This window comes from Balaenoptera musculus, chromosome X, assembly GCF_009873245.2.
Source record: "Balaenoptera musculus isolate JJ_BM4_2016_0621 chromosome X, mBalMus1.pri.v3, whole genome shotgun sequence".
Classification (NCBI taxonomy): Eukaryota; Metazoa; Chordata; class Mammalia; order Artiodactyla; family Balaenopteridae; genus Balaenoptera; species Balaenoptera musculus.
The window spans coordinates 45,209,644-45,233,999 of record NC_045806.1 but is presented as its reverse complement, the minus strand read 5'-3'; the positions used below and the strand labels follow the sequence as shown (position 1 = coordinate 45,233,999).

Sequence of the window (24,356 nt, the reverse complement as noted above, 5' to 3'; positions counted from 1 at the left end):
TGTTCCAGGCCTTGTGCTCTGTGCTAGCAGAGAGATTACCAAATTCTCTTCCTGTGCTGGGATTCTGGGAGTCAGGAACACAAATAGCTGTCACGCTTTGCCAAAGCTAACCTGCTCCATAAAAAGAAGGACAGACATGTGCTGTGTGTGGGAGCCCTGAACAGGATCAGCAGTCATTTCTGGCTAGAGGCAGGCTTCGGGAGGGCTTCTTAGTGGTGGCATGTGACCTGAATCTTGATGGCGCTAGGGTGTGGGGGGATTCTCAGATTGCAGATGGCAGAAGATGATAGGGATGGCATTCCAGGTAGAAGGTACTGTATGAACAGTTTGGGAGGTGGAAAGGACAGGAGTATTGGGGAGAAACAGGATTTGGGCTGGCTGGAGAGAAGGGTGCATGGGGTGGGGGGCTGGCAGCCAACCCTGCAGTATGGCTTAATGTTTAAGACTGTGAGCTCTGGAGTCAGACTGCCTGGATTTGAATCCTGGCTCTATCATTAATAGCTGTGTGACCATAGATACGTTACAAACCTCTCTGGGCCTCAATTTCTTTATGTGTAAAATGAAGATGAATAACAATACCTACCTCGTAGGGTTGTTTTGAAGAGTAAACAAGTTATTAAATGTGAAGTGGTAAGAACAGTGCCTTACTAAACATTAGCTACTGTATCTTGGAGAAGCCTCAAATGCCAAAATAAGGAACTTGGGCTATCTCTTGTGGGCAGTGGGAACCATGGATGGTTCGTGAACAAAGGAGGCAGTTGATCAAAACTGGGAGCCATGTGCTGGGAGGGGAGAGGTTTGAGAGGTTGGTGGGCAGGATCCTGCAGTCCTGAAGGGGAGAAGAGGAGCATCTTAGATGCCTGGGGGGCGCTGGGCTCGGTCTGACCCCTGAAGGGGGACATCACAGGCCCCAGAGGACCAGAAGGAGAGAGCATTTGGGCAGGGCAGCCCCTCAGTCTGTTTCCGCCCTGCTCCTGACTGTGTAGCAGATTAACACTTGGGAGGGTAGAGGGTGAGCAGTGGGCGGGAGCCCCCACCAGGACAGAGCCAGCGCCAGTGCTGTAACCCACCGCACCCAGCCCCCAGACCAAAGTGCTCTTCTCTGCCAGGCTGGCAGGCCCGTTGTAGCTCAAGCTCCTGAAATGCTAGGGAGCCCCCCTCCACCCACCCCAGCTTGCCCCCGTTCTGGTTCTGCGCCCCGGGCCTCTGCAAGTAGGGGCTGGGGAATGGCCCCTTAACCCTTTCGCCAGCCAAGAGCCCCCTCACCCCCGTGCCTGCCCGAACCAGACCATTCTCTGGGCCTCAGCCACACCCATTCTCCCCACAACCCCCTCCACGCCTCCCCCCACCTGTCGCCCCCTCCCAACCCCCCTCCAGTGTTCCTGTCTCTGTGGCTCCTCACCGTGCCTGCCCGGCTCAGGGCGTCTGGGCTCTGTCGCCACCTGAGTTCCCTGGCAGCCTGGTTGCCATGGCACCGTGGGAGCAGGTCTGGCAGAACAACAGCTCCGGGTAACCAGGGCGGGCAAGACCCAGTGCCCAGCTCCTACCACTCTTCAGCCTTGAGACCCTTGTCCCCCTCCCCCAGCTGAACAGAGGAGGCCATGAGGAGAAAAAGGAAGTTGCCCCGCAGGGCAGCTCTTTACCTGTGAGGATGCTGGATGGGAGGTGCCTCCCACTGTCACTGAGCCCGTGTCCTGGCGGCCAGGGAACCCTGGGAACTGGCCAAGCCCGGAGTCCAGACCTCTGAGGGCAGAGGCAGGGCTGTAGGGGGCAGGGCTGGGCGAGCAGGGGAGAGCCTAGGTGTGCAGGATGTGGGAGTGGGCCTCAGGCCTGGGGACAGGGCTGATCTGGGATGGTGCTGGGGATAGGGCTGGGAGGGATGCATGTCTCGTCTCGTCTAGTCTTGGGGACAGAGCTGTGAGGGGAAGAGATCTGGGGGGGTAGAGATACAAGGGAATTGGTCCCTCAGGGGAGGAAGGGTTTGGGGATGGAGCTGTTAGGGGCTGAGATGATTAGAAAAAGGAACTTGAGGGGACAGGAGTGGGAGGAAACTGGTCTGAGGATAAGGCTGTGAGGGGACATGGCCACGAGGGGACCAGGCTGTGAGAGTAGAGTAGGACTGGGGACAAGACTGTGAGAAGACCTGGCTGGAGGGAAAGGAGTCTAAAAGGATGGAGCTGTGAGGGGACAGGGCTGAAGGGGCGAGGACAGGACTGTGAGGGCAGTGAGGAGACAACTTGGGGGGTAGGACTCCCCTCTGGCCTTTAGGTATTGGGGTCCCTGTATCTGTGAGGAGGCTGGGGAGGATGGGGTTGTGGGAAGGGATCTGGTCCACCCACTCTCAGTCTGGCCCAGCAGGCCTCTCTTCTGTTCCCACATCCTGGCTCATCTTATCTCATCCCCACAGTGTGGAGGGTGATGCCCCAGGCAGTGACCTGAGCACAGCGGTTGATAGTCCCGGGAGCCAACCCCCCTACCGGCTGAGCCAGCTGCCCCCCACCAGCAGCCACATGGGGGGCCCCCCTGCTGGGGTGGGCCTTCCCTGGGCTCAGCGGGCTCGCCTCCAGCCAGCCAGTGTTGCCCTGAGGAAGCAGGAAGAAGAGGAGATAAAGCGCTCCAAGGCCCTGTCGGACAGCTATGAACTCTCCACGGACCTGCAGGACAAGAAGGTGCCGACGAGATGGCTCTGGCCGGGAGTGGGAGTGGGAGTGGGGGTGGGGGTGTGAGAGGACCAAGGGAGGGATTGGAATGTGGCACTCGAAGGTGGTGTCCAGGGAGGGATAGTGAGACTAGAACAGGAGAAGACTTTCTCCAGAACCCTTCACCCTACTAGGGCCTCACTGACCCATTCACCATCCATCCACTGCGTCTTGTATTCACTCAGCAAACATTGCGTGAGCTCCATGCTGGGCACCGGAGATGTAAAGATGAAAGACCTGGACCTAGTCCTCAGAAATCTCAGTGTAAGGGGAGAAGCACACACATAAGCTGACAAGTTCAGAACAGTGTGTTACAAAATATCACATGTATCACACAAGGTATTGTTTGGCTAAAAAGGGGACACAAAATACTATGTACAAAAGAAAAAAAACTGGAAGGACATATCCCAAAATGTAATTGTGGTTATGCCCAGGTGTTGGGACTTTAGGTGAACCAAACTTCCTCCCTTCCTTCCTTCCTTCCTCCCTCCCTCCCTCCCTCCCTCCCGTCCCTCCCTTCCTCTCCCGCTGTCCTCCCCCCTTTCTTCCTCTCTCTTTCAATTTTCCTTCCTCCTTTCCTTTTTTCCTTCCTTTCTTCCCTCCCTCTCTTCCTCTCTCCTTCTCCTTCTTGCTTTCAATTTATGTCTTCCTTTCTTTCCTTTTTTGGCTTCTCTGTGTTTTTTTTTCTTTTCTTATTTTAAAATACTGAACATCTACTTCTTGTAAATAAAAAAAGAAAACCACAATTCAGTCCCGTGTGACATGTGCTATCTGAGATTAAAGTGAGAACACGACACTGAGAGCCCAGCCTGGCGCATCTAGGCAGCTGTAAGCAGTTAGCTGTGACTCGGGCGGTGGTGTGGTTGAGGCCCAGGGAGATGAGGAGGCTGTAGTGAGTTTCTGACCTTGTTCCCCTCCACCCTCCCCTGCCAGGTGGAAATGCTGGAGAGGAAGTATGGGGGCTCCTTCCTGAGCCGCAGGGCTGCCAGGACCATCCAGACGGCCTTCCGCCAGTACCGCATGAACAAGAACTTTGAGCGGCTCCGCAGCTCAGCTTCAGAGAGCCGCATGTCCCGCCGCATCATCCTTTCCAACATGCGGATGCAGTTCTCCTTTGAGGAATATGAGAAGGCACAGAACCCCGCGTACTTCGAGGGCAAGCCTGCCTCGCTGGACGAGGGTGCCATGGCTGGTGCCCGGAGCCACCGGCTTGAACGGGGGCTCCCATATGGAGGCTCCTGTGGAGGAGGCATCGATGGTGGGGGAAGCTCCGTCACCACATCTGGAGAGTTTTCTAATGACATCACAGAGCTTGAGGACTCCTTCTCCAAACAGGTCAGCATCCCTGAAAAGGGCCTTTCCTCCCCATCCCTGTGCTCTGGCTACTCCTACGACTTTTTACCTATACTTCAAACTGAAAGAAGTTGCCCAACAAGCTTTTGATAACAACAAATAGCTACCATCTGAGTAGGGACTGTGAGAATAACGAGAAAGGATTGGCAAGAGAAAAATTATATCGTTTAAACAAGCAAGTTAAAAATCTGGGTGTCTAGAACACATAAGAAAATTAAACTTCTCACTCTTTGGAACGTGAGCCACTATCAGATAAAGGCCTAACAGGTGATGAGCTCCTACTCTGTACCAGGTGCTGTATATGCCTCATAATGACCTTCCAGACCGGTGTTGTTATCCTGGTTTTACAGGGGAGGAGACTGAGGCTCTGAGGCCCTGAGAGGTGAAGTGACTTCCAAACTGGATTGGAACTCAGCTCTGACTGGTTCCAAAGGTTTCCCTTATACCATACGACCACGGACCAGGCTCTGTGCTGGGCGCCATGTGGGAGACAGATGAACCGGCCAGGGTTCTTTTTCTCAAGGATCTCCCCAAGCCAGTAGGAAATAGCAGACACATGTGCACAGGACTGTCTCCTGAAAGAATGTGCTCAGAGCCATGAGAAGGGATCACATATAGTACCATGGGAACCCAGAGGAGGGAGAGGAAACTTTCTTCTGGGAGGACCAGGCAGGCTTCTTTGAGGAAACAGCACTGGACCTGGGCCTTAGCAGACAGTTAAGAGTTAGCAAGTTAGAGATAGTCGGGAGGGTGTTGCTTGCATAGGCATTGCATCAGCAAAAGCAGGAAAGGGTGGGAATGTAACCGGCAGTGATAGTGGTAGGAGATCACTCTAGGCTTGTGGTGTGTCAGCATAGCTGATCAGCTGCAAATCCCAGTTTTGCTATTTCCGAGCTATGTGACCTTGGGCAAACTGTTTAACCCCACTGAAACATGATCAATAAAATGGAGATAAGACCTTCTTTTTAGAGCTGTTTGGAAGGTTCAGTTCAGCTAGGTAGTATATCTGAAAGCACGTAGTACATGGTAGCTGCTAAGTACGTTCGTTTCCTTCCTAAAACCAAAGAGGTATTTGGCAGAAATTGTTGAATGAATGAATGAAAGAAAGTTTATAAGAGAAGAAATCATTCTGCTCTAACCTCTGTGATCTGGCCCTGCCATAAACCTGGGCATGCTTCCCTGGAGGTGTGTTGGGGGCGGGGGGGGGGGGGGCAGGGGCGGGTAGAGGGAAGGAAAGAAGTATTAAAGGGAAGATCTAAATCAGTCATTTATTCATTCATACAGCACATTTAATTGAACATCTCTTCTGTGTCAAGCAATGTGTCGAGCTGAGCTAAAAAGAGAGAAACCTGGCCTGGACCCATCCCTCAAGGGGGTAATGGAGCATTGGGCTCACAGTCTGGCCTGGGCCCAACTCTCAGTGCTATTCAAGTCTGATGGGGAAGTGTATTCATTATCTATTGCTGCGTAACAAATGACCCCAAAATTTAGTAGCTTAAAACTGAATGTAAAGACTGAGCTTAAACAACAAATAGTTTTTGAGGGCCAGGAATCTCAGAGTGGCTTGACTGGTGGTTCTGGTTCAGGGTCTCTCATGAAGCTGTGATCAAGCTGTAGGGCAGGACTGTAGTCTCTGAAGACTTGACTGGGGCTGATGGGTCTGCTTCCAAGCTCACTTTCTTGGCTGTTGGCAGGAGGATTCAGGGCCTTACCACGTGGGCCCTGTCTCTATAGGACTGCTCACGGTGTGGCTTTCCCCAGAGTGAGGGGTCTAACAGAGGGAGCACAAGTGAGCAAGAGTGCTCAGGATGGAAGCTGCAGTCTTTCATAACCTAATCTCAGAAGTGACATCCCATCACTTCTGCCGGATGCTGTCAGTCCCATAGACCAACCCTGGGACACTATGGTACACGAGGGTGTGAATACCAGGAGGCAGGGATCATTAGGGGCCAGTTTGGAGACTGAAAACCATAGTGAGGCAGAGTTACTAGCAATGGTCCAGATTCTCGAGGCTAAATATTATGTATTTCCTAAGAGAGAACCAGACAGAGGGCTCTGGGAGCCCAGAGGCAGCTGGGATTTTGGTTTACCCTAAGGGAAGGCAGAGGCAGGAATGTGGCTTGGATCAGGGAAGAGGTGGCATTTGGCTTGGGTCTACATGGACATGAAGGAGGTATTGGGATATCTGAGAAGGGAACTTGTGGGCATTAGTTCCAGCTCCTGTGAGCTCACAGTGGCTCCCTGGGAGTTATTTTATATGCTGCAGAGAATCTGTGGAGGTCAGGGAGGGGAAGCCCTCTTTTTGGCTGCCCCACCAGGAAGATTCCCCCCTTTTTCTTTCCCTCCCTCCCTCATTCCCACCCTTCCACCATCCCACCATCCCACCATCCCACCATCCTTCATCTTTCCTCCCTTTCCCTCCTCCCCTTTTCTCCCATACAGGTAAAGTCTCTGGCTGAATCCATTGACGAGGCCTTGAACTGCCACCCATCGGGGCCCATGTCTGAGGAGCCAGGGTCAGCCCAGCTGGAGAAGCGAGAGTCGAAGGAACAGCAAGAGGACAGCTCGGCCACATCCTTCAGTGACCTTCCCCTCTACTTGGATGACCCAGTTCCCCCACCATCCCCTGAGCGACTGCCCAGCACAGAGCCCCCACCCCAGGGCCGGCCTGAGTTCTGGGCACCCGCCCCTCTCCCACCAGTTCCTCCACCAGTGCCACCAGGGACCCGGGAAGATGGTAGCCGTGAGGAAGGCACTCGCAGGGGTCCTGGGTGCTTGGAATGTCGGGATTTCCGGCTGCGAGCTGCCCACCTTCCCCTGCTTACTATTGAGCCTCCTAGTGACAGCTCCGTGGACCTGAGTGACCGCTCAGATCGCGGCTCTGTCCACCGTCAGCTCGTGTATGAGGCTGATGGCTGCAGCCCCCATGGGACCCTGAAGCACAAGGGGCCACCAGGCAGGGCCCCGATCCCACACCGCCACTACCCAGCCCCGGAGGGCCCAGCCCCAGCCCCGCCAGGGCCCCTGCCACCAGCCCCCAACAGTGGCACTGGGCCCAGTGGTGTGGCTGGGGGTCGGAGGTTGGGGAAGTGCGAGGCAGCAGGCGAAAACTCTGATGGTGGAGATAACGAGAGCCTTGAGAGCTCCAGCAATTCCAACGAGACCATCAACTGCAGCTCTGGCTCCTCTTCGCGGGACAGCCTGAGGGAGCCTCCAGCCACCGGCCTGTGCAAGCAGACTTACCAGCGGGAGACCAGGCACAGCTGGGACTCGCCAGCCTTCAACAACGACGTGGTGCAGAGGCGGCACTACCGAATCGGCCTCAACCTCTTCAATAAGTACGTGCTCTCGTTCCCACTCCCTCGCCCCTTCCTACCGTGCTGCGGACACTTTGACCCCTGGAGGCAGTGATCCTGCTGCCACCATCCTCTCATTTTGTGGATGGTGTTTCTCTTCAGCTGTTCAGGGAAAAGAATTGGCAACAGGGTGACAACAGTAGAAAGCTGCCCTCACCCCCATGAGAGGCAGTTCTGGTCCTAGTTCCGCTTCTGACTGGCTGTGTCATCTTGGGTGAGATGCTTCCCTCTCTGGGCCCTAGTTCTCTGTCTATAGGATGGATTCTGAACTTTGGGTCGCCCACCTTCCCTTTTTGGTAGGGAGGTGATGTGGTGTATGAAGAACCCTGTTCTCAGAAACGGGAGACTTGGGCCAGACTCACTGGGTAGCCCTGGGCAAGGTGTGTCCCTTCCTTGGGCTTCAGTGTTTCTATCTATTAACTAGCAGGGTGTGGATATTTGAGGTGTTGGGGGCAGGGTGCTGTGTTGGACTAGTCAGTGACCAGGACCGAGCTCTTTCTAGGTACCTGGTCTTGTGCCAGGTGCTTAGCAGTGGAATGGGAGTGTGACGTTTGATTAGAAAATAATTAGAAAACAAATGCCTTACGTCTTCATAGCCTATGAGACATGGCCGTCTATATTTAGTTCTCAGGATAACTCAGGAAGGTTGGTAGTCGTGTCCCTATTTTATAGAGAAGGAACTGAGGCTTGGAGAAGTAAAGGGAATTGTCCCAAGTCATGCGTAGTAAGTGATGGATCTGAGACTCCTGTGGCACCAAAGTCTTCCAAATTCTAGCCTCGTAGGACCCTAAGGCTCTGGGGTTCTGAATATGGGATAGCTCAGACCCAGATATGGCCTAGTGGAAAATAGGGAGCAGCTTGTCTATAGAAACACTCACAGAGGCTGGGTGATACCTGTCTGAGTGGGGTGTGGGATGCGGACAAAGTAATCTTTTCACTTCTCTCCTACTCTGAGGGTCTGTGACTCAGGGAGAAGGACTTAGCCTGGAACTCAGGCTTTCTCCCAGGACTCTCAGTGCCTCTGAGGAATATCAGAGGTCCTGGCACACAGCAGGCTCTCATTAGATCTTAATTTTCTTTCAATTGTAGTGTGGCTCCAGTGCAGGAGGAAGTTGGGTTGAGGATACCTTGGAATTTTGAAGCACTGTGAAATGGGAAACTGTCTTCTTCTCCTTGGTCCTCAGTTTTCTCACCTGTACCATGAAGGGAGTGGACCAAGTTATATATTCGACTTCCTTAGTTCTCTGAGGACACGGTTGGGCCCAAAATTAGTTCAAGAAATGGGACGGGGGCAGAGTTCCAGGAGGACAATCTCATCTACCTCCCCTCTTTCTGCAGGAAGCCAGAGAAGGGTATCCAGTATCTGATCGAGCGGGGCTTCCTGTCAGACACGCCGGTGGGAGTGGCTCACTTCATCCTGGAACGGAAAGGCCTGAGCCGGCAGATGATAGGGGAATTCCTAGGGAACCGGCAGAAGCAGTTCAACAGAGACGTGTTGGAGTGAGGACCCCAGGCTGGGGCAGACTGGGCCAGGGGTTCCTGGAAAAGGAGGGCAGGAGGGAGATAAACTTTGCAAAACAGGATGAATAGACCTTCCTGCTCCCATACCTCTCTGCCGCAAAGAGATCTGATCTCTCTTGGAACTAGTCCTAGAGTCTTCTGGGTGGCCCTAGGCAAGGCATGCTTGTCCTTTGGCCTGCTTTGAGCCTCAGTTTTCCCATCCCTGATATGAGTGGGTTGACGGAACAGACCGTTAGTAACCATGTGTCTGGCCTGGACTTTTTGCGATGGATTCCGTTTCAGACGTTCTATCCTCATAAGTACTTGCTTAGGACACAGGTCCAGATTTTGGAAGTCTATCAGTGGGGGTGTTGGTTCATTGGAGCAGGTCAAGGTGGGTCAGAGGTTTTCTGCAGGGAAATTGAGAGTGCCACACACCCTTCTCTGCTCCTCAGCTGTGTGGTGGATGAGATGGACTTCTCCTCCATGGATCTGGATGACGCACTCCGGAAGTTCCAATCCCATATCCGGGTTCAGGGTGAGGCCCAGAAGGTGGAACGACTCATCGAAGCCTTCAGGTGTGCCCACTTCCCACTCCTGAAGCTGCCCTTCCCTACTTTGGGGGGCAGTGTAGGATGTGTCTACAAGTCACCTCTCTGAGCCTTATACTTTCTTAACCAGAAAATGGAAGTTATAAATCCTATCTTGCAAGGCAGTTGTGAGGATCAGAGGTAATGTGCCTAAAGTATCCAGCTCAGCATCTGGGACATGGGCATCCAACAAATGACAACAGCATCAGCAACAACAGCTCGTATTCATTGAGCTGATACTGTACTCACCAGATATTGGGTACTGAGCTGGACACTTTACATGATTATTTCAGTGAATACTCACAACAGCCTGGTGAGGTAGGTGCTTCTCTTATTATTCCCATTTTGCAGATGAGAAATAGGAAGTTTAGAGAAGGTAAGTAACTAGCCCAGAGTCATGTGGTGAATAAGCAGTGGAACCAGGATTTGAACTCATGTGTCTGACTCCATGACCCATGCCCTTAACTCTTATCTTCCTCTGTGAATGCTTCGGGGATCAGGCATCAGACCTGGGTATAAATCCTGGCTCCACTACTTTGAGGTATTTAGAGGAGAAACAGAAGAGTTACTGAGAGCTTGTTTCCCAACATGGGAGAAGGATTTGCTTTGTAGTCAGAAAGATCTGCATTTTCATCCTGGTTTCACCATTTATCAGCTCTGCTGCCTTGGGCAAGTTGCCTTACCACTTTGGACCTCAGTCACTTCATCTGTAAAATGGGGCTGCTACCAGCTACCTTGCAGGACTGTGATAGGATTACATGAGATGATGTACATAAATCCCCTGGCAAAGCTCCATGAAAGGTAGCGGTTGTGATTTTTACGTGTAGTCTTGAGGAAACCCTGCAGAAAGACAGGAGACCCAAAGGGTTTGGGAGTATGTCTTGGAGGAAGGAGTTGGTGGTGCCAGATGGGAGGATAGTGGGTAGGTGGAGATTACTGGTGCCTGACCCTGGCCCTGACCCCTCCTGTCCTGCAGCCAGCGGTACTGTGTGTGTAACCCAGCTCTCGTGCGCCAGTTCCGGAATCCAGACACCATTTTCATCCTTGCTTTTGCCATCATCCTTCTCAATACCGATATGTACAGTCCCAGCGTCAAGGCTGAACGCAAGATGAAACTAGATGACTTCATCAAGAACCTGAGAGGTGACCCCAGACCTCCCCATCAGCTTTCCCTGTCTTTTACCTGGGAAGGGAAAGTGGGCTGGGTGGCAGGGGTGGGGAAGGAAGAGGGAGATCACATCTGCTCCCTGGAAATTAATCTGAATTTCTGCCAAGGCTGGATGTGCCCACAGCATTTACTTGTTAATTCACTCAAATAGTCATTTGTCCATCCATTCATTCCCACACTGAATACTGACTGAACAGGAGGTGCAAGCCCTGGCTCTTACGGAACTTAACACTGATTCACTCACACGTCTGTTTACTCATCACTCGCTCTTTCCCTCCCTTGTTTATTTATGCCCATAAAGACTCGTTTATTTTAGGTACCCTTTCCTCCACTTATGCATTCATTTATTCACTCCACCAACCAGCCAGGCAGTTGACACTGGGTGCCTCATGTGTACCAGTCCCTGTGGTGGGCGCTAAGGACCGGGGAGGGGCATCTGCCACAGTCCCTGCCCTAAGAGGGCTCCCGGTTTGTGGGAGAGATACCCAGCACAAGACAGGAAGTGAACTGTGATGTCAGACAGGCCAAAAGTACAGTCAGAGCTCAGGGGAGAGAGAGCCTACCTCCAACATGCTTCCTGGAGGAAGCAGTATTTTCATTTTCAGGTGGTTCTTGAAGGCACAGATAATGTGATGGAACAGTGATAGAGGAGGCTTACCTAGCAGTAAGAATAACAAAGGCACAGAGGTAGGAAAACATAAAGTTGTTTGGAGAACAATCAAGAGGGGGTGGACAATCCAGTTGGTAAGGTCAGTTGGAACCAGTATACAGCAGCCTTGAGTGCCAGATGAAAGGTGTCACCTTGACCTTTTTTCTCGGTTTATTGTATCGATGTCAACCCCTGCCTCTCACCAAAGAGCAGCCTACTAAAAATGGCACAGATGTTAGGATTATTTAAACAGAAATGAAAGAAGGAAGTATAATTGAGGGAAAACAAACAGACAAGACAAATTTGCTGACTGTCGCGGTTTGCACGATTGGGCTCTAAGCTCTCTGGCAGCTGAGGTAAAAAGGCGGTGTGATGAAGGCTGTTCCTTTAGCACCTGGTGTCCAAGGAGGAGGTGTGGCATTTCCAAAGGAGAAAACATTTTCTTTAGCAGAAGGTTTAGAGAGAAGAGTGAGTGTGTTTCGCTCAGCAGACAATCAGAAGGATGGTAGACTTGAGAGGAGGGAATTAGACAGATCAGAGGCCATCTGGAGCTGTCTCCCAGAATCCTGCCATTCGTCATTCGTTCGTTCCTTCATTCATTTCATCCATTCTCCCTTCCCCCCTCCCTGTCTCTCTCTCTATCTCTCTCTCTTTCTCTCTTTCTCTTTGTGTGTGTGTGTGTGTGTGTGTATATGTGTGTATATGTATGTGTGTATACATATATACATATACACACATATACATATTTTATATATGTGTGTATATGTGTATATATTTCCCCCTCCAATTATTAAATAAATAAGCAAACAAACAAATGAAATAAATACCTGCTCATTCTGGAAATTTTAGAAATATAGCAAGTTATTAAAAATTTTAACCATCCAAAATTCTGCCCCCTAGAGGCAACCATGGTTGATATTTTGGTGTATTCTAGTCTTTTTTTCCTGTGCATATGTACCTTTTTATACAGTTAAGATCAGGCTGTACATGCAATTTATTATCTTGCTCTTTTCACTTAACTTGCTACAGGAATTTTCTCATGCTTTTTTGATAGACATCAAATTTTTAATAGCTGTAAGTTATTTTATGAAACAGGTATACTCAACTTTACTTAAGTATTCTTCTGCTGTTAGAACTTAGGTTGTTTCAAATTTTTCCCATAAGTTGTACTTATACATATATCTTTGCACATATTTCTGAGTAATTCCTTAGAGTAGGTTCCTAGAAGAGGAATCACTGAATACTTAGGCTTGCCAAATTGCCTTCCAAAATAGTTACGTTAGTATATCTGCCTGCTTCCCTGAACTCTTACTAACACTGGATATTATCATTTAACATTATTTTTGCTAGTTAGAAAGGCCAAAAAAAGGGCCTGATTGTTTTAGTCACACTGTACTCTGAGTTGTTTAGACAAAATCCCCACCCTGGGGAAGAAAGCAACTGACTATCTTGAAGGGCGCCTTTCTTGGCCCGATCCTGACCAAGGGACCGAGGGTGCCCACTCCCTTCAGTCTTGGCCATTGTTATGGCCCACGCTTGGGTGTGGGGTGTTGTGGAGAATCCCTGCCACCCACTGCCCACATGTATACTATATATTCCTGTGTATTCCCTTCACCCAGGGGTTGACAACGGTGAAGACATCCCCCGAGACCTCCTGGTGGGTATTTACCAGCGCATCCAGGGGCGCGAGCTGCGGACCAACGATGACCACGTGTCCCAGGTGCAGGCTGTGGAGCGCATGATTGTGGGCAAGAAACCGGTAAGCGCCTTGGGAGACTGCAGAAGGGACAGGGTTTGGGAGGTGAGTCCATGCCCCTCTCTGAGCCCCAGGCTCCCCTCAACTGCCGAATGGAGTGGGTGGTGATGCATTCCTCAGGGGTGGTGGGGCGGGTTGAGTGAGATGCTCTATGGGAATGCATCTGGCACATGGCAAGGCACATCATGGGTGTGTATAAACATTAGCATCCTTCACACCTCTGGTTTTGCCTGTCCATCCCAAGTGAGCAGCCAAGATAATAATTAGCTGATGACCAAAGCCAAGAACACACTCTAGTCTTTTAGTCAACAAACATTTACAGATGCCTTTCCACTGAGCCCAGCATTTCGATTGGCACTGGGGACACAGATATGAATAAGATGTGGTCTCTGTCCTTGGAAGCACTCACAGACTGGGTGGGGAGGTGTCAGACAAAGGCACAATACCTTCACCTTATAGTTAGGTTAATTTAGGGGAGTACACGGGAGGGAGAGGTCATTTTCAGCCCAGGGAGATCAGGAATGGCTTCTTGGAAAAGAGAACCCTGGAACTGGGGTTTGGAGGAGGGGTGGAATGTGGCCATAGGGAGCTGGGCAAGAAAGGCATTCCAGACACAGGGAGCTGCAGGGACAAAGATAAGCCGAGGCTTAGTTGCTTAGACTCCTTGTGTCAGAGTGACAGTGATATGTACCAGAGGTGAACTTCCTCTTGCAGTTAATGTTAAGATGCCTGAAGCTGGTGGGCTGGCCTTGTGGACACCTATTTCTTCATGCCTATCTAGGTCCTGTCTCTTCCTCACCGTCGACTGGTTTGCTGCTGCCAGCTCTATGAGGTGCCAGATCCAAACCGCCCACAGAGGCTAGGGTTGCATCAGCGAGAGGTCTTCCTCTTCAACGATCTCCTTGTGGTATGAGCACTGAGGGGAGAAGGAGGGAAGGTGGTGAGCTTGGACCCCGGGTCTGGTGTGAACCATATTAACATTGGTGGGTGGAGGCGTGGCAGGTAAGGAGCTCTGCCATGTGATCTGAGTGGCTCTGCCCCTCCTTTACTTCACCATTTGGAGGATCCATTTGGAGGTAGTGACAGCCACATGGGGGCAGAAAATGTGAGGACCAGGGCAGATGACAGGCGTACAATCTGGGAAGTGGTAGAAAAAGTCCCTGCCTACCTCAATAGCCCAGTGGGTTGGCTGGAGGAAGTGAACCTGTGACCCTGGGGTCAGTCTGAAACCTTCTGGTGGTCGGGCTGCTTGAAGTGATTCTTAAAACCGAGCTCATCACCAGTGTAGACGTGTGTCTTTTAGAACTAGGGCTCTTAGGACTCTGCAGGTGGGAAGGGAAGTTCAGGGTCTCCTGTCCAACCTCTTACCCCATGGAAGAGCCAGCTTCCTGCATGGCTTTCTGCTTGCATGAGTGCAGGCACAGAAGGCTGCCTTCCTCCAAGGCAGCCAGTTTCCCGTTCAGACAGCTCTGACTGCTAGAATCTGTCTCCCAGTGGGTTTCCTTCAATAATCTTCACTCAACCCTTGGGATCACAGAGAACAAGTGTTCTCCCTCTGCTCTGAGACAGCTCCTCAGGGGTTTGAGGACAGTGACCTGTCCTCCCTTGGTCTTCTCTCCTTTAGAGCAGGTCTCACAACCTCGGCACTATTGACATTTGGGGCAGATGTGGGATACTTTGTTGTGAGAGCTGTCCTGTGCATTGTAGCATGTTTAACGGCATCCCTGGTCTCTACCTACTAGATAGCAGTAGTACTCCTCAACTAACAATGTCTCCAGACATTGATAAATGTCCTCTGGAGGGCAAAGTCACCTGTAGTTGAGAATTGCTGCTTTAGATGAAGCTCCTCCAGTGCCCTCTCTGAGCCTTTATTTCCTCCTCTGTGAAGTGGAGCTAATCCCTATCTCAGGGTTGTCATGGGGATGAAATAAGAGGTTAGATGCGGACTAGCCTAACCCAGAGGAGGACCTGGCCACGCAGGTATTGAGTAAATGTTTCACCATCCATCATGTGCTGACACCTGTGGGTGCCCAACCCCATGCTAGGCACTGGGTTCCCAGAGATGAGGGAGACTCGGTCCTCGTTCTCGGGAAACTCACAGTCTGAAGGGCTAAAAAGATGCTTCGCATAACTGTGCACTGTAACCATCCTGAAATCAAATCATGTGCTTTTAAGCGCCATTTGCAGGTGGTCTGAGGTGTTTACAACCTATGTTAGCTCAGCCCAGAGTGCCCAAGTACTTGATAAAGACCTTGGGTTGTTGAGAAGGAGACTCGTTAACTCTATACATTGCTTTACTGAAGATTGCTAATGTGCCCCGGGTCTGGTCCAGGTGGACAAGATACATGAAAACCAGACTCCTCTTGGCGTTCCCAGTCCAGCAATCACACACTCAGAGCACTCTCCTAAAGCCTAGCGGTGAAAGGCACTGAACCAGCACTCTGGAAGCTGAGAAAATGGCGGGAAATCTATGTGAGGTGTTAGAACAGGCTTCCTGGAGGGAGCAGCATTCAGTTAGTTCCTGTAAAAATTGAAAGTGCCTGTTGTGCGTCATCATTACATCAGGAACTTGCATTTTTCTCCCGTCTTTCCTGTTCCGCTCCACAAGCTTCAGTTCTCCCCAGCTTGTGGGTATGTGTGTTTGTGTGTATATGTCTGTTAGTGGCGGTGGGGGAGAGGGGAGGGCAGCTGCAAGCAATAGGTGCCATGTGGAAATTCCCCACCCCAAACCCTGCCTCTTGTCTTTTTCCCCACCCCTGCCGAAGGTCACCAAAATTTTCCAGAAGAAGAAGATCTTGGTGACGTACAGCTTCCGTCAGTCCTTTCCCCTCGTGGAAATGCACATGCAGCTCTTCCAGAATTCATGTGAGTCCCTTCTTGGATCCCAGCACCCCAAGAGTCTTTGCCATGGCCCTCATGCTCATCCTTCCTCCACACCAACCTCCAGTTTTTGGACTCCTTTACAACTGGGCTAAGGTCTCCAAAGCACCTACTTGGTCCCAGGCTGTAAGACAGGCCAGGGTGGAGTATGACTTGTGCCCTGGGGAGCTCATGGTCTGGCAGAGAACTGCAGCATGTATGTTTTTTGGTGGGCCAGAGAGATGGCGCTCATGGTATGCATTGAAGGACTAAGCCAGAGGAGCTTTGACGGGTGGCCTTCTGGGCAGCAGAAGCAATGTGAGTAGAGGTAGAGGCATGAGAAAAGGGGTTCTAGAGAGCAGCCAGAGTTCAGTCTGCCTTTACAACCAGGGCCGTGACTACCAGGAGTTTGGGGGCTTTGGAGCAAAGGGGAGCTGCTGCTGCTGCTCACGCAGAGAAGAGGCTGGGTCAGAGTTGGACATTAGAAAAACTTATTTCACATATGAGCCACCTTGCTTCAGTCCTGACAGAGGTGCCTGACCTCCTCCCTCCCCACAGATTACCAGTTTGGGATCAAGTTGCTGTCTGCAGTACCTGGCGGGGAGCGCAAAGTCCTCATCATCTTCAACGCCCCCAGCCTCCAGGACCGGCTGCGCTTCACATCCGACCTGCGAGAATCCATCGCTGAGGTGCAGGAGATGGAGAAATACCGCGTGGAGTGTGAGTAGCCCAGCCACGTCTCCTTCCCCGTCTCCTGATACAGTGCCTTGCGAACACTAAGAATCCTGTCCTCTGAGAAGCTCAGAGTTGAGGGTTAGCTTGTCCAACCTTCCTACCCTCATTCCAGGAACCCTTCAGCCTCTGCTTGAATAGCTTCAGTGACAAGGGGCTCATTAACCTCTCAGCCTCAGATTATTATTCCAAGCCCTAATTATGAGCCAACTCTTCCTTCTATTGAAAGGCAGCAAGGAAAAGAATCAGGGTATTGGAGGTAGGACTCTAGTTTCAGATGCCAGGTATGCTACTTATTATCTGGGTAAACTGGGGCAAGGTGCCTGACTCTCTGAGCCCCAATTTCTTCATACATGAAAGTGGGGTGGTGAAATCTCCTTCGCAGAGTTGTGGAGATTCAATGAGATAAGGTGGAATGTGTGTCCTACATGTTCGTAGGACATGAGTGTTGAACATCCTGGGTGTCCGACAAATGTTACCCCCCTTCCCAGCCTCTCCTTTCCTCTCCCCACATTCTAGTTCCCGAGCTGAGTCCTGGTGACCCATCCTCCCAGCCTCCAGGGGACATATCAAGTCATTTTGATCATATATGATGGAAAATAGTGATTACATCTCATTCCTCCCAATGCCCTCTAAGTTTTCTCTTCTCCAGGCTAAGCAGTCACAGTAAAGTAACATGGTGTTAAGGAGAAAGAGGCAGGCAGAGAAAGAGAGAGACAGAGACAGAGACAGAGGCGGCGGACAGCTCCTCAGTGAGGCCTTCACAGTTCCAGGGTCTGCTGTGCTCCTCAGCAAGGCAGGGTCACTCATTCAGCTCACCAGATCCTTGAGACCCTGGGGACATTCAGAGAGAGGGTGAGCATGCCAGGATGAGGGGAGGGTGATAGACAGAAGTCTCCGTGACCTCCGCAAGGAGGCAGGAGTGTAAGGCTGAGAGTACGGGCTCTGGACTCAGGCAGACCTGCTTCCAGAATGTCGGCTCCCCCACTTCCAGCTGTATGACCCTGGGCAAGCTCTGTGACTTCTCGGATTCTCAGTTTCTTCCTCTGAAAACTGGCTACTAATACTTACCTCTGAACTGGTGTAAGGATTGAGAGAGATCGAGTACACATAGCACCCAGCATACTGCTGGCACATAATAGATGATTTGATTCCCTTTGGTTTCCTGCTCCTGTCCTTCCAGGAGCCCTCTGCTCTGGAGCAAGGTATCTGAGAATGGAGAGGGCTCTGGAATGAGTGCCCTTCGCCATAGGCTCGAAGGGCCTTCCTGCCCCTCCTGGGAACAAAGCAGCCAATGTAAAGCTCAGTTTTGAAAGGTAGGGGTGGTCTGGGAGACCAGGCAGGGAAGGGGAGAGGAGCCGGAGGAGCAGACACTGAGAGGGACAAGGGAAGACTGAGCCAGAGGAGATGGCGCGAGACGGGCAGTGCTTAGGAGATGTAGCTGAGGTTTGGCTGTCCAGGGGGCGAAGCAGGAGGCCTGAGGACAGAGAAGGTGAGGAGGGGGAAGGCCCACGGAGGGCTGGGGTCAGTCAGGTGGCCTCTCACTCCTGTCCCTGACCTTCGCTCCCTGTCTCCCCACCTGCCACCCAGCGGAGCTGGAGAAGCAGAAAGGTATGATGCGGCCTAACGCCTCACAGCCCGGAGGGGCCAAGGACTCGGTGAACGGCACGCTGGCCCGAAGCAGCCTGGAGGACACGTATGGGGCAGGCGATGGGCTCAAACGGGGAGCGCTCAGCAGTTCCCTGCGAGACCTCTCTGATGCAGGCAAGTCTCCCAGGGCCCCTGCCCAGGCTGGGGAGCCGTGGGACCGGGTGTCCTCTTCGCCTCCTATCACTGACTGCCAGCCTTCCTTGCACCCGCCACACGTGCACGCACCCTGCCTTCATCCAGAGCCCTGGGTGCTGCGCCGCAGGGGGCCTGGGAGCCGGGTCAGAACAGGCGGATCCCAGGGTTTGGGCCAGGGAGCGCGAATGGGGCCACAGTCTTAGCCCCTCTCTCTCGCCGCTCCACCTCTCCTCTCTTTCCTCTTCTGTCTGTCCAGCACCACCTCTCCTCCTCCTCCATCTTTTCCTCCTCTCGCTCCTCCTTCTCCACCTCTCCTCCTCCCCACCTCCCCCTCTTCAGCGGGGGAAAGGGAATAGGGGTGTCTGTCCCCGGGAGGGGCCCAGACCTGGTGCCCAGCTCTGGAGCCCAGCAGGGTGGGGAGGGGGGGTTGCTGCTCTGACGCTGGGCTCCTTGCTTGTGGGTGCAGGGAAGCGGGGGCGGCGTAACAGCGTGGGATCGCTGGACAGCACCATCGAAGTAAGTGCCAGCTCCTGCCCCACTTGTCCTCTGCATGAGCCCTGCCCTGCCGCCCGTGGAGCCCCAGAAGAGGAGGGGACCTGTTGCTTCCCCCTCTTCCCTGCCGGGAACCCTGCGGCTACCTCTCCCAGCCAACCACTCTCTCAATCTGTCCTCAACTCTGTCTGTCCTCACTCTGCCTGTCTCTCAGTCTATCTTCCACTCTCCCAAGCCCCCTCTCAACCCCAGGGCCGACTCCAAGTAGTAATGCCCTTGGAGTTGGGCCCAGAGAAGCTCTTACCTCCAAGTCCTGCTCTCTGACCCTGAGCAAGTCACTCTGTCTCTCTGGGCCTAACATGCTCCCTGTCTGCAAAATGGGGATGAGGAGGAGGTACTGCTAACTCTTCCTCTCCCAGCTGAGGCTCAGATGAGATAGTGGATGTGACAGCAGAGCTCTGCAAGCTGGGGGCGCTCCATGTACAAGTACAGGACTGTGACTTGGTTTTCATTATGCCGTGGGGGGGGGTCCTGTCTCCCCAGCTCCAGCCCTCAGGGACCGGGTGGAGTTTAGGGTTGGGGGTTTAGGACATCTAGACCGGCCTGACTTCCACCCCTCCCCCCTTCCAGGGGTCTGTTATTAGCAGTCCACGCCCTCACCAGAGGATGCCACCTCCGCCCCCACCCCCGCCGCCAGAGGAGTACAAGAGCCAGAGGCCCGTCTCCAACTCCTCATCCTTCCTGGGCTCCCTATTTGGAAGCAAGCGGGGCAAGGGGCCCTTCCAGATGCCACCACCGCCAACAGGCCAGGCCTCTGCCTCCTCTTCATCTGCTTCTTCCACCCACCACCACCACCACCACCACCACCACGGTCACAGCCACGGCGGCCTGGGGGTGCTGCCTGATGGGCAGTCCAAGCTCCAGGCCCTGCATGCCCAGTATTGCCAAGGACCGGGCCCGGCCCCGCCCCCCTACCTCCCACCCCAGCAGCCCCCTCTCCCTCCACCTCCTCAGCAGCCCCCGCCCCTGCCGCAGCTGGGCTCCATTCCACCGCCTCCTGCCTCAGCTCCTCCTGTGGGGCCGCATCGCCACTTCCATGCCCATGGCCCAGTCCCAGGCCCCCAGCACTATACCTTGGGCCGGCCAGGCAGAGCTCCCAGACGGGGGGCCGGAGGACACCCTCAGTTTGCTCCACATGGCCGCCACCCCCTGCACCAGCCCACCTCCCCCTTGCCCCTGTACAGTCCTGCCCCCCAGCACCCTCCAGCCCACAAACAGGGCCCCAAGCACTTCATCTTCAGCCACCACCCACAGATGATGCCAGCAGCGGGGGCCGCTGGGGGCCCTGGATCCCGGCCACCAGGGGGTTCCTACTCCCACCCCCACCACCCCCAGTCACCATTGTCACCGCACTCACCCATCCCACCCCACCCCTCCTACCCACCCCTGCCCCCACCCTCACCCCACACCCCACACTCGCCCCTGCCGCCCACCTCCCCCCATGGCCCACTGCACGCCTCTGGGCCCCCTGGCACGGCCAACCCACCCACTGCAAACCCCAAGGCCAAGCCAAGCCGGATCAGCACCGTGGTCTGATGAACGGAGAGTGTGAGCTGGGGACTAGGGAGGTCTGGGGAATCTGCAGGAGAGGGGCCTCACACCCTCTCTGCTTCCTCAGTTTTTCCAAAACATATATACACATAGACATGTCCTCCTCCCCACTGCCTCCCTGCCTTGGGACCCCTCCTCTAACCCCCAACAGTCTCCATGGGATTTCCTTCCAGATTCGAGACTCCTTGCCACTTGAAGCCTATACGCAAGGCTCTCAAGCTCTGGGGAGTGGTGAGGACCTTTCAGAGATCCTCGTCCTCTTTCCTCTCTTCACCCTCCCCCCTCCCTTTCCCTGGAGGTCTAGTTGGGTGGCCTCAGACCTCCGGGCCAGTGTGAGCTCCCTGTCAGCTCTGGCTGGTAGGGAAGGGCAGGTGTCGGGAACAATGAGGGTGAAGGCTTCCCCAGGGCACCTCTGGCCGCGTAGGGCCAGGAGGGAGCTCTGTAGAGTTGTGGCCAAACCTCAGCTGGCTCGGCCCTCTCTCTGACCTCAGGGCCTGGCCACGCACCTCCATGTGTCTATCTACCTGCTGGAGGACATGGAGTGTCAGTGCACGCGGTGGGTGGGCCCCCACTTATGCTGGTCCCCAGGTGGGGCAGTGCTTCCTCTTTGGAGCCAATCTCTGCCCTCTCTCCAGTGGGCCCCAGCCCAGACCTCTTCAGCTTCAGGACCTTGCCTCTCCTTGCAACGTTCTTATCCTGATCAAAGTCCAGACAGGTTTGGGGCGGGGGGGGCTCAGGTCTGGGATGAGAAGGGCGCTGCCCTCCCTCACCCATATTGCATGCCCCCCATTCCCTCACACCTACCCCACCTACAGCTGAAGACAATGCACTTTATAGATATTGCCCACACACACCTTGCTGGGGCAGGGCACCCAGCATCAGCCCTGGGGAGAGGGGCTCCCAGAGAGCCACCGTGAGCCTGAGATGTCCTTCCTGAGGCAGAGATTGGAGCCATCAAAGTGGGGGCTGGGAGCCAGGATGCCTGAGTCCTTCTGTCCGTCAAACTCTCCGCTGCCTCTCCAGCCCTTTTACAGCCCTGTTTATTTATTATAAATATATTTTTTACAAGCCCCAGCTCCTCTTCTTGCCCCGCATATCCAGCTCCTTTCTCAGCTCCTGCCTCCCTCTCCCCTCTCCACCATGGGCTGCAGTACAGACAGACAGATAGACCCTGGCTGTATGAAGGGCCAGGGACCCCAGGGCTTGGGGGTGGGGAAGGGCAGCAGTGGGAGGGGCTGTATGGAGAGGAGCTGGGGTTTAGGCATTGTCTTTTTTCCTCCTTGTATATAAGAATGTATATTTGATGCCTCATAAAAGACCTTGTGCTCACCTCCCGCCTCTGCCTCCTACTTGTGCCCCCTCCCCCACAGTGGAGCCCCGGGAGAGAGGCCTTAGCCCAGGGAGGTGAGGCGCTGATGGTAGAAGCTCAGGCAACTGGGTGGGTGAGATGCTTTGGTTGGGTGGGAGGTGGGGGTGAGGGAGGTTTTCCTGTCTCGTTTCATTAACGATCTGCATGACAGAGCAGAGCGGCAAGGGTCTGGGCTTTGGAGTTGATCCAGTTCAAATCCTGGGGTTTTCCCTTCCTAGTGCCCTCGGGAAACTGAGTCTCTGTTTCCTCAGTTGAAAACTTGGGGTGATAAGCCATTGCCACGTGGGATTGTGATGAAGGCATGAGGTAACGAATGTCCAGCAGCCAGCGTGGAGTAGGTGCTCAGCAAGTTAGTTCCCTTCTCTTCCTTTCACAGGTTGGATACTTCCTCTACTCTTGTGGCATCTATTCTCACCCTTCCTGTGACTGGCCAGGCTTTGCCCTGGAGCCCTCTCTCCTTCCCCACAGCTGGCCACATTTGTGTCCTTAAGGGTGTGTGTGTGGGGGGGGGATGGTGACCTGGGCCAGGAAGTGGGGGCTAGATACATCCGTTTTAAGAGCTCTGTGTATGTACTTGGGATGTTAGATAACAAATAGCTGAGCTCCCTTTAGTTTACAGAGGAGGGGTCAGGCCCAGAGAATGGAAGGGTCTTTCCCAAGGTCACACAGCAAGTCAGGATGGGGCGTTCCTGACTTCTAGTCCAGGCCCTTTTCCAGTGCCCAAAACTGCCTCCCTATAAAATGGACATGTTTCCAGCACCACTAATCATGTCCTGGGTCTCGGCAGAGCCTAGGAGGAATGGGGGACACTGGTTCTTGGTTAGGGTCAGCAGGGTCCCCAGAAGCAGCAGTCAGTAAATATTTGGAGGGCCTTCTTAGAGTGTGGAATGGCCTCTAAGAGGGAGCAGTTTGGATGGCCCCACTCTTAAGCAGCTGGGATCAATGTCTTTGTTTTCTTCCTCTTACGCACATTTAAGCAAAAGCAGCAGTTGGGGCCATCTAAGCATTTGGTCCAGAATCAAGTCCAGTCAGCAGTTTTTTTGTTTCTTCCCTGGTGGACCAAGCTGGACTGCCTTTGGTTGTTCCCACTTCTCCCACCTTCAGCTTGATGCTCGTTTTGTCTTCCCAAAGCTCAGCTTTTAGTACTCAGTCAGACTTGACTGTTGCCTTTGGCAAGTCACCTTGTCCCTCAGAGCCTGGTCTTTCACCTGTAACATAGGGATAATAGTCTTGCAGGGCAGTTGTTAATAGATGCATGTGAAATGCCTACCTCCTGCCAGACACACAGTCAGCTGTTCTCGGCCACCTACAGAAACAAGTACAAACTCCTTTGCCTTGACGTTGGAAGTCCTCCACCACGTGGCCCCGGCCGATCTCTGTAATCCTCTCATTTCTCGCCTACACTTTGGCCATCCACTCACCACTCCCTGAAAAGATCTGTGTGTAATTTCCAAACTCAGTATTTTACCTGTGCCTTCCCCGCTGCCAGATGTGCTCCCCTAACATCCCTGATGAAGGTTTTCTCACTCTTATGAGCTGGCCTTAAAGGACCCATCCCTCACAAAGTGCCCTTGATCACATGCTCTGAGATCCCTCACATCATTATCTATCTTCCCCACTAGGCCATAGCTGGCACAGGCATGACACTGGTCTGGATCACCTCTGTCCAGAGTATTGCCCAGCACAGTGCTTGGCACAGCACAGATGACACTAAAATGTTTGTTGATTTGAATGAATGAATAGTTCTTTCTAAGCTAAATCTTAAAGTATCTTGGCATTGGTTGATTTATTGATTGATGCAAACTGCAAGCTTTCAGGCCCCTCTGGAACCTCCTCATGCTTCTCTCAGCTCTCTCCTACCTTCTCCTCCTCCTCCCTTCCTCACTGCAGTCCCAGCACTGGGCCATCCCTGCTCCACCCTCCCCCTCTCCCTGGAGGCTCACCATCCAGACTGTGGAGGGGTGTTCGGCTCCTCACCTCCCCATTTCCCTGAGGACCTGAAGACAAGGAGTTCGCTGGCTGTCCTCAAACGTTCTACTGCCAATCTCTTTGGCAATGTGGATGAGGAGGGATGACACACAACAAACGACAAAGGTCCTAGAATCTCACGGAGTTCTTATCTTTATCTAGACCAGTGCTGTCCTATTATGTCTTTCTGTGATGATGGAAATGTCCTATACCTGTGCTGTCCAATATGGTAACCCCTAGCCATATGTGGCTATTGAGCACTTGAAATGTGGCTGGTTGCAACTGAGGAACTGAATTTTAAAATTTAAATTTAAATAGCCACATGTGGGTACTGGCTACCATATTGGACAATGCAGGACAAGACTTTCAGAAGTAGACAGCCTGGGGGGATGATGTCAATACAATATAGTAATAAGTGCAGACCCAGAAGGAAGCACAGCATGTGTGGGAGCACAAAGAAAGGGAAAAC

At 53.0% G+C, this 24,356-nt stretch overlaps 1 protein-coding gene across 3 annotated transcripts in view; it reads left to right on the top strand.

Annotated features, from left to right (window-relative positions):
• IQSEC2 (IQ motif and Sec7 domain ArfGEF 2) overlaps positions 1 to 21,828 on the top strand; it is a 76,174-nt gene extending 54,346 nt beyond the window's left edge. For 2 of the 3 annotated variants that reach the window (XM_036840481.1, XM_036840480.1), the window contains 13 exons: positions 2,408 to 2,669; positions 3,633 to 4,034; positions 6,495 to 7,390; positions 8,747 to 8,908; positions 9,364 to 9,486; positions 10,475 to 10,641; positions 12,935 to 13,074; positions 13,853 to 13,978; positions 15,837 to 15,936; positions 16,489 to 16,650; positions 18,253 to 18,426; positions 18,914 to 18,963; positions 19,570 to 21,828. In XM_036840481.1, coding sequence (XP_036696376.1) covers positions 2,408 to 2,669; positions 3,633 to 4,034; positions 6,495 to 7,390; positions 8,747 to 8,908; positions 9,364 to 9,486; positions 10,475 to 10,641; positions 12,935 to 13,074; positions 13,853 to 13,978; positions 15,837 to 15,936; positions 16,489 to 16,650; positions 18,253 to 18,426; positions 18,914 to 18,963; positions 19,570 to 20,535 — 3,730 coding nt within the window. In that variant the 3' untranslated portion in view covers positions 20,536 to 21,828. The remainder of the gene's footprint in view (positions 1 to 2,407; positions 2,670 to 3,632; positions 4,035 to 6,494; positions 7,391 to 8,746; positions 8,909 to 9,363; positions 9,487 to 10,474; positions 10,642 to 12,934; positions 13,075 to 13,852; positions 13,979 to 15,836; positions 15,937 to 16,488; positions 16,651 to 18,252; positions 18,427 to 18,913; positions 18,964 to 19,569) is intronic. The other variant, XM_036840482.1, reaches the window with a different exon arrangement.
• The last annotated feature ends 2,528 nt before the right edge of the window (positions 21,829 to 24,356 follow it).